The 9,861-nt window shown below is 30.1% G+C and overlaps 2 protein-coding genes across 2 annotated transcripts; one reads left to right on the top strand and one right to left on the bottom strand.

The window, feature by feature from the left end:
- Positions 1–1,955: 1,955 nt before the first annotated feature.
- Positions 1,956–2,127, bottom strand: BDBG_18076 (uncharacterized protein; the record flags this gene model as incomplete). The annotated part of the gene is made up of 1 exon (XM_031725662.1): positions 1,956–2,127. A coding segment is annotated over one exon (171 nt), but the record flags the coding sequence as incomplete, so codon positions are not given.
- A 3,031-nt stretch (positions 2,128–5,158) lies between these two features.
- Positions 5,159–5,678, top strand: BDBG_18077 (uncharacterized protein; the record flags this gene model as incomplete). The annotated part of the gene is made up of 2 exons (XM_031725663.1): positions 5,159–5,490; positions 5,642–5,678. Coding segments are annotated over 2 exons (368 nt in total), but the record flags the coding sequence as incomplete, so codon positions are not given.
- Between the last annotated feature and the right edge of the window lie 4,183 nt (positions 5,679–9,861).

The raw sequence follows: 9,861 nt of genomic DNA on the forward strand, positions 1-9,861 counted from the left end.
GTCTGTCTGTAAGTTCATATTCAATTTAATAATATAATTATATCTGACTTAGTCAGCTGATTACAGCATCATTTTTTCAGTTGTTATTGAAGCTTAATAGCTCTGACAGATCTTCTAACTTAATGTATTTCATATTCAGATTCTCATTCTGCACAGCAGTCTCTGATGATGTGTATACTTCTGAAGAGATTGTGAATAATTATGATGAAATCTTCAGATTCAGTGTAGTTATCTGTAAACATTCAATCTTCTGCTATAGATTTAAGACCTGGTTTTTTCTATTCTTCTTAATAATAGTGATTGCATCAGTGAAGCTCTTTATCATGAATACTTAATCTGCAGTGAATGTCAATTGTTGTTTAACTTCTGTCTCAGTCTGTCACTGCATACACAAGACCTCAATTTCATTTAGAATTCTTGTATATGTACAGAGCTTTGATTCTGATTCAGTAGTCTTGACTGCTTTTCTTACTGCTTTGAGTAAACTCTCTGAGAGGTTCTGCATATCTTTCAGTTCAGATAACAGAGAAGGATGTTCATATTGACTAGAGAAGATATTCATTTCAGTGATTTCTCATTGATTGTACAATGTCTATCATTATATCACTATATTATTATATGATTTCTGTTATTATTATATGACTCTGATGATGATCACATTCTCTTTTTATTCTTCTTTTGAGTAGAGAGTGAACTTCTTTGAATCTGATTCACTGCTCTTATTCTCTTTCTCTCATCTCATCTGTTCACATACATGGCATTTATCTGAGTGTGAAGTTTTTCTTCAACAAGTAAAGCAGTATCAATCAGATGCTCTTTCACTCACTGCTCTTTATACACTATCTTTTGAGATGTTCTAGAACCACACTGACATGATAACTATGAATTGCTTCATAGATGAAATTATCACATTCTGAAGAAGTCTGCACTTCTCATCAGTTTTTAGACATGCTATCAGATGTGATTCAAAGATTGCTTGAGTCAGTATACAATTACAGATGTACACTGACTTCTTATATACTGTACACTAAATTAATTGATGGCTGCTATGGCCTCTTTACATTCATAAGCAAGTTCAGAAGTGGCCGCGTTATTATCCAGCAGTCATATATTCTTTCAAACCACAGAAATTCACAAATTCTAGAAATATCTGTATCTCACAGTATATTCACAGTGCTGACTAGTTCTCAATGACAGAGACTCAGCTTCTATTCATTGAAATGTTATTAATCTCAATAATATAATCTAAGAAATCAATCTTCTGCATGTAGAATGAGTATTTTTTAGTGTTTATATAGAGTTAATACTATCTTAAGCAACTTAATACTTCTTAAATATAGATATTATGTTCTTTCTCTGTTTTAAGAAGATTAGAATGTCATTCAAGTATACTATATAGAAGATATTGACAAGGCTCTGCGGTGTCTCATTTATATAAATCTGAAAGATGACTGAAGTATTACAAAGATTAAAAGCTAAAACAAGATATTTAAAATTACTGTACTTAATATAAAAAGTTATTTTTTAAATATTATCTTTGTTAACTCTGATTCTATAATAGATATTCTGTATATTAATCTTTGAGAATATCTTTGCTTCAGATAATCAATCAATTGTCTCATTAATTAATAGTAATAAGCCCCGGTGGCCGAATGGTTAATGCGGCCACCCGGTAGCGCCTTGGTGTGGGAAACCAAGGCGTGTGGGTTTGAAACCCGCAGGGGATACATTAAATCCAGAACTCAAGCACCTCAGGTTCCTAATAAAATACAGAGGTGTACAAATCGCTCCAATGAATCGCTCTATGTTCCTGGGCTGGAAGTTATTATCGCATGTATCTAATTGTCACTTCTTTGTATTTTCTATGTTCTTGTTATCTTGGCGTGGTCTCAACACCCTGTATTTTTCCTCCTGTATAACCAACACTTGACCTGTATTTAACATCACGCAAGGACTCATCATAAGCTCCGCTTGCATATGAGTATAATGGAAGAATAATAATAATAATAATAATAGTAATAAATAGTGATTCTTAATTATCATCTTATTAAGACCTCTATAGTCTATGTATAGATATAGTCTACTATTCTTCTTAAGTATAAATAGTATAAGTGTCTCTGTTGAACACTTTAATAAGTATATTTAGTTCTTTAATTGCACTTTCTTAAGATATTTATACAGAATATTCAATTTCTTTACAGATAAGTTATAAAGAGATCTGTACAGTATTATTACACTATCTTCAAGATAAATCTTTTATTATATCTTGATATTAGAAAACTTCACTGCTTCTCTTTCTGAAAAGACATTCTTATAATCTGTAAAGAGATGTTGTATATATTCATCTTTAATAACAGATACTGCTATTAATCTTATAGTAAGAGTGATGACTTCTTTATCTATTTTCAAGTCTCAGTTATCTATTATATAGTATATTGACTCTATTCTTTTCTCAAGATTCTTCTGATGAAAGTCTTCAGATTTCTCTATCATTGTCTCTTTATTAGTGAGATAGTATCATCACATCTAAGTAACTTAGTTAATAAGAGAATTGTTTTCTCTCAATTTTAGAAGATCTAGAATGATATTCTTATCTATAATATTAATAGTGTGAAGAAGCAGACTACTTTTCTTGAAGATTTCTTCTGAGTCTGTAATTACATACTTTGCTTGAATTATATTAAAATAATGATACTTTATTTTATTAGTAAATTTTATATAATCTGACAGATCTATCTTCTTTCAACTCTTCATTAAAGAAAAGAAATAGAATATGAAGTTAGTATTCATTCTGAAGTTAAGTAGACATCTTATTAATATCTTCTTATTCAGAGTATACATTATGATTGTAATATAAAGTCAGAGATATGAGAATTATTAATTCTTCATTTCTTTCTCTTTTTTATTTTTCATAAATACATTTATTAAAAGAAGAGTTAACTTTGAAAAGATATCTTCTCAGTTTCTTCTCTTCTTAAGCTTCTTATAATTACTCGTATAGTAATTATCAGCTCTGCAGTTAAAATAGAGATTTTTATTAAATCTTTTTTTAATATTTCTTCACAGTGAGTAAAGAATTAAAATACTTGAAATTCTTCTTTACTTCTCTAGACTAAAGCTATTACAGTACTGTTTAGATTCTATTATTAATTACTTAGAAGAGATCTTATTAATCTTTTTCTCAGAGTATTAGTTATTCAAATAGATTCAGAAAGTCAAGTTAGTAAGCTCAGTATAATTAATTAATGAACTCTAATACTGTGATATTATTATCTATATCTTGTGAGTCAGCTTTATAAGATAAAGCTGTGTTTTTAATTAATTCAAATTATCAGTTAATTTCTCTCAATATTCTTTAAATCTTATATTAAAATTAGAAGAATTCTTATTATCTTATTAATATAATAAGTTAAACTACTATACTGCTGTGAAGCTGTGATTACAGTAATCTTTAATTTAATTCAGTAGAAAGTTCTTGAATTCTTTTCAAGTTATAGTAGTATTAATACACTCAAGCTCTCTCTTCTTAATAGCTCAAGTAGTCACAGAGATATCTTCAAGAAGATTAATAGTGTATATTACTTATATTTCATAAGTATTAAACTGGCTTGAGTTAAGGCAGAATTTCTGTTTGAGAATACAGATGAAGTTATGAAATTCAGATAATATATTTCTCTTATAATTCAGAGAATCTCTGATCTTAATCTCTCTATCTTTATAATAGATATAGATGTATAGAGGCTGTGACAGTAGTAAAGCAGTTGAAGAGCTTATATTAAAATGTGTAGTGAGTTCAGAAATTTTGAATTTCTGTCAGAGTAGAGATGTACATACTCTAGAGAATAGTATGAAATTTTTCTCAGAGAGTGAAGTCAGATCAGTCTCAGTACAGATATATAAGATTATATCAATCTATTAATAGAGCTTAACTGATTCAAACTTATAATTAAATTAAGTGATTTAAATTGTAATATAATGAAACTGAAGTGATAACTAGTCAGTAGTATTATATAGAGATAGTTATTTAAGAAGCTATATAAGTAAGCTTAACTATCTTACTTAAATAGTGAGCTTATAGACTACAGAGTTTTTATAAGAATATCACAGATATAATAATTAGTATACTATGAAGATTATATGAGAAATACAGTAACTCTTATATATATTTCTATAGAAAAAAAATGAATTACTAATCTATTTTATAAGAAGTCAGTATCTAGCTATTCTATATAGATAATGAGTGAATACTCTTCTCTTATTTCATAAGTGAAAATAGTTGAAGTGATATCTTAGTGATATTTCACTATTATAAAAGAGTAATCTGCTGACCTTATATAGAAGTGAGGTTCTTATATTCATCAATCAGATCTTTCTATGTTATATTCAAATGATGTCATAGTGTGATTCAAAGGTTGCTTGCCAGCGTACGATTACAGGCGTACGCCAGCTTCTTATATATCATAATATTGTACACTAAATTAATTAGTGGCTGCTATGGCCCCTTTACACTTGTAAGCAAGTTCAGAAGCAGCTGTGTTATTATCTGATGATTGTACATTCTTCTGAATCACTGTATGTTCTTCTGAACCACATTCTCCTTCACCAGATTCAGTCACACTCATGTGATCATGACATCCACTCTAGCTTCATGCAGATTAGCACATCACTAGTGTTTACAATCTTGTGACCTATTTCTGATTCAGCTAGCATCTCATGTACACTCTCATAAAGAAACTTTCACTATATTACATCACTCATTCACTAACTTTTCTCATTCTTCAATCATTTTCTTTATCATCATCATTATTAAACATCACTATCTTATTCAAGATTTCTACTTCTTCTTCTATTCAACTCTTTCTATCTGTTCATCTATTACATTGTATGTATTCCTGATAATAACTCTCTGTTCTCATAATAAGCATTCTTGTAGTGCTCATACCAGGCAGTTTATTAGCAGTAAGTGTAACACATTGTGAAATATGATCAGAACTTGTTTATCTTCCAACAGTTATCAGAATATACTATTATGAATGACACATTTTCTTTATCTTCTTATACATTCTCAATCTTTTTCTTCTCAGTGAGTTTCTGATCATATTTTCTGATATAATTTTGCATGAATGCAGATGCTGATATGTTATTTTTATTCATATAGAATCTTCATATATTGACAGATCTGTATCTGCTGATGATAGTGAACTCAATGTTGAATTATTGATTAAGAACTTGAAGAATGTGATAATAAAGAAATTGCTTATATCATATATGACTGAGTCTTCTGCATCTCTCTCTGTTCTCTCTGTTTCTTTCTCTGCTACTTTCTCTCAATCTTCTACATCTGTTTCTGTGTCTGATTCTCCCGCTCCTGCTATCCCTGTTCCCACAATTCTCACTCCTGCTACTTCTGGTTTTATCTTCTCTGCTTTTGTTATCAGCTCTCCCCATTTCAAGGAGATGTTATGTAGACTTCATGAATTACATTTCTCAGTATATACACTCTCACTCTTCTTATCAACTCTCAGAATAATTTATTATACAAAGACTGTATATAACATAACTATCTGAAGCTCAGTCACAGACACTGATTATTATATTTATTTTAAATATTCATGATGAGATAATTATTCATTTATATCAGAGAATCACTCTCTCTCTCAACAGTATTAAGATTATAAGTCTTTTCATTTTTCATCTTTTCTTTCTAATACTGATTTTTCTATTCTTAGAAGAAATTGTTATGAGTTTTACTGTGCATGAAGTCATGATATTCACAGATATTAAGAAGCTTTTTACAACTATAAAGTTCAATATTGCAGAGATATCTGCTCTAATAAATTTCTTCAGAATAATAGATCTGTATCAGTCTATTCTCTGACATCTGTTATTCAACTTCATGATGCAGATAAAAGATATCTGTGTTTTCAGAAACAGAAACACAGATGTTGTACTCTTTTACACTCACAGACATGAGACTCATACATCTTGTCTGAGATGTTATTATAAGAATGAGCTATTCACACACTGTGTTCTGCTTTCTGTATTCTCTCATGTTTCTCTTTCTCTTTCTGAGAAGTCTTGTATGTGTTGTAATTATATATACAACTCTAAGATCAGTGAGTGTTTATTTAATAACTGTTCTCACTTCTGATTTTACAATTTTTGTATACTAATAATGATTCTTAGTTGCTTCAGCATCAGAGATTATTCTAATTAAAGATAATAACATCACTGAGACTACTCTCTTTCACTCTTAAGCTTCTTCTATTGCTTTCTCTCTCTTCTCTGCAGAGAAGATTGTGTGCACACTGAGTTATAAGTGTTCAGCTCTGAATAACTTCTGTCATTGTTTATCTGATCCTGCATCTTCTCCTTCTTCTGTTTCTTCTACCTCTGTTCTCTCTGTTCTAACTTCTGGTTCTGCAGGTTCTGCACTCTTCTTCAATTTTTCTACACATACATGTACACATTTCTATATTGGCATTTCAGTCAATCTTGTGATAAATGACATTAATATTGTATACAGAGCAGTAGAGGAATCAGAGACATGCACAGTGTTATTGTGAGAGTGACTTACAGCTCTTGAATCTCTTACAGATCTCAAGTTTTGAGATTTCCTTTGTTTTTGATGTTTTTCAGGTGATGTGGCATTGGAAATAGATTAAATGTGTGATGTATGAAAATGAATAAGATATGTATAATAACATTTGTCTTTTACAGCTGATTCTTACAGTTGATAATCAATTCATTTCTCTTTTCTTACACTTTTTCTTTATCTGCTAGTTACTGCTCTTACACAACCTCTATATAATACAGCATTCAGTGACTAGGTTTGACAGCTTTCATCTTTTGTGATTCTGTCTCATGCATTATACTGTCTCTCTTCACTCACTCAGATCACTACAGTGAACAGTTCATTGAAACTAATCTTATCTGATCTCTGAGTGTTCTCAGAGATTGAGATGACTTAGTCTCACACATTCACAGATGTTTCAGATAGTTTATTCTCTGTAATCTCTGCAATTGAACTGATATAAACAGTTAAATTCAACTCTGAATTTCTTTTTCTTCTGTGATCTGATTCACATGCAAGTCTGTCACTTTGAGACTGCTCTTTGTCACATTGTGCCTGCTATCTGCAGTGTATTATCATACAATCAGCTACAGTCTCATCACTTATCAGAGTGTGATATTTATCTGATTTCTTTATTTCTTTTCATTCTTTTCTTATAATTGTGAAAAGATTGAAATAAGTGAGATTATCTGATTTGTAAGTATCTATGATTTCTCTTACTTTGTAAGACTTTTCAATTATAAGTCTCTTCTTTTTTAATACTGATAATAGTGCTGCAGATGATTATAATCTGCTCAGATCTTATATCTTTACTTTTATAAGTTATGAATTATTGATTAAGTTGCATAAGATCTGTCTCTCTGATTCTTTCAATGCATATGTTCTCAGAGAATGTGATTTGAGTATTTTATATGACTCAAATCATCTAAATTGAAACTTCTCAGAACTCTCATTGTATACAAGAACTCACATTTTCATCTTGAGACTTAATTTCTTAACTAGTGAGTCTCATATTCTTTTCAATTGAATTGCTCAGTTCAGGAGTAACTCATTCACTTTTGTGTGTGCATGACTGATCTCTTTCAATCTTGATTCTGTATCTGTGACTGTTGCATCTGTAACTGCTACTACTGTGTTTACAACTGCTGTTTTCTTTCTCACCTTTTCTGAAGCATTCTTCAGAATGCGCGGATGCAATTCATACAACAGATAGAATGATGAACACTTGAAGACTGCATGCTGTTGAATCTGTGTGGCCAGTAGCACCTGTCTGAGATATTCATCTCATAGTCTCATAGACTTGCTCACTAGATATTTCATCAGCATGTTGCTTAAGATTTCATTCAAGCATTTCATCTTTCTATTTGTCTGCAGATGATATGATGTTGTTCTACAATGTCTTGTCTGTAACTGGCTCATGAAATGCCTTATCACTTCTTCTATAAGATTTACACTGTTATCAGTTAGAATCTCACACAGTATTTCATAGTTGATATAGATCTCATCATGTAGAAACTTCATTATCATCTTCTCTATCATCTCTGAAACTGCTTTTATAACTGGTCAGTCAGTAGTGTAATCAATAGCAGTAATTATTCATCAATTTCCATTTAATGTCTGCAGTAATATGTCTATGAGGTCCATCTCTTATCATTTGAATGATTATATCATACACTTTATCTGATATTGCACTTTCTTGTGTTCTAATTCTTTCTTAAATTCTTTCACAATCTGACAATTCAGACACTTATGAGCATACATCTGAATGTCCTCAGCCATGCTTGGCCAGTATACTCTTGATTTGAGTACACTCATGAGTTCAGGACTTTCTAAGTGACTGAATTCCTTGTGCATGTGAGTCACTAAGTCATGTCTAAATGAAGATTCTAGATAGAGAGCTTCTGCATATTCTAGATTGCAGTAAAGTATAATATTGTTTTTCAATTTTCTCAGCTTGAAGTTCAGAAGCATCTCTTCTACTACTCTTATAAAACACTTATTATTCAATATCTTATTATTTTTTAAGTAAGAGATTATAACATTCATTCAGTCTGATTTCTTGCATTCTCTCAGTGCATTTAATATGAATATCTCTTATATCTGGTTTGCAGAATTCTCATTCATGAAATCAGATCTACAACTGAATGCATCAGATATCACAGTATTCAATTTCTTTTAGTATTTGATATGAAGATTATATGCTTAAAACTCTGAGATTCAACATGCTAAGCATTTGAAAGGTTTTATCATTAATTATAGATAGACAAGACTTTTGTAATTTATAATCACTGTTGTTATATATCTGTTATCAATATATCTATCTCACAATATCAGTGTGTGCTTAATTACTAGCAATTTCTTTTCATGTACTGAGTAATTGAGCTCAGCATCTGATAGTTTTCTATTATTATATATCATCAGATGCAGCTTGCTATTCTTACTCATCTGTAGAAGAGTATCTCTGATAGCTTATTCAGATGTATCTGTCTCAATATAAAAAGGTTTATCACAATCTGATTGAATAAGCACTGAGAATATTATTACACATTTTCTCAGTGTGAGAAAAGTCTCTTCACACACAGTATTTCAGATAATTGAACAAAACTTCTTCTTTCACAGATTTACATTCATTTCTCTTAAGAGATCTGAGAGTGATGCAGATATTCATGTAAAATTCTTGATGAATTTACAGTAATATGAGACTAACTCAAGAAACTGTTATACATGATGTACATTTCTTAGCTGTGAATAATTCACTATAACATTCAATTTCTTCAGAATGAGATGTATACAGTCATCACTCACTACATATTCTACAAACTTTAACTCTTTCATTTCAAACACATACTTTATTAATTTGATATAGAGCTTATACTCTGTCAGAGTTATAAGCACTTTATTGAGATACTTCAGATGTTCATTATATGAGTTTGAAAAGACTAGAATGTCATTGAGATATATAAAATATGAGATTTTATTCTGTTTATGAAGAATTGTATTCATTATTATTTGAAAGATAACAGATACATTTATCAGACTGAATAATATTATCAGAAATTTGAACTTTCTTTATTATATATTAAATGTAGTTAACAGAACTAACAGTTCATCTACACAGATCTGTCAGTATTCTGAGAGAAGATTAATCTTTGATAGATATCAGATGTTTCTAACTGTATTTAACTGTTATTGAATCTATGACAGTGAATATTTATTCTTGATTATAAGCTTATTAAGTGCTTGATAATTGATACATATTCATCACTTCTCATCTATCTTTTTCATGA

This window comes from Blastomyces gilchristii (genome assembly GCF_000003855.2).
Source record: "Blastomyces gilchristii SLH14081 genomic scaffold supercont1.53, whole genome shotgun sequence".
Lineage (NCBI taxonomy): Eukaryota > Fungi > Ascomycota > Eurotiomycetes > Onygenales > Ajellomycetaceae > Blastomyces > Blastomyces gilchristii.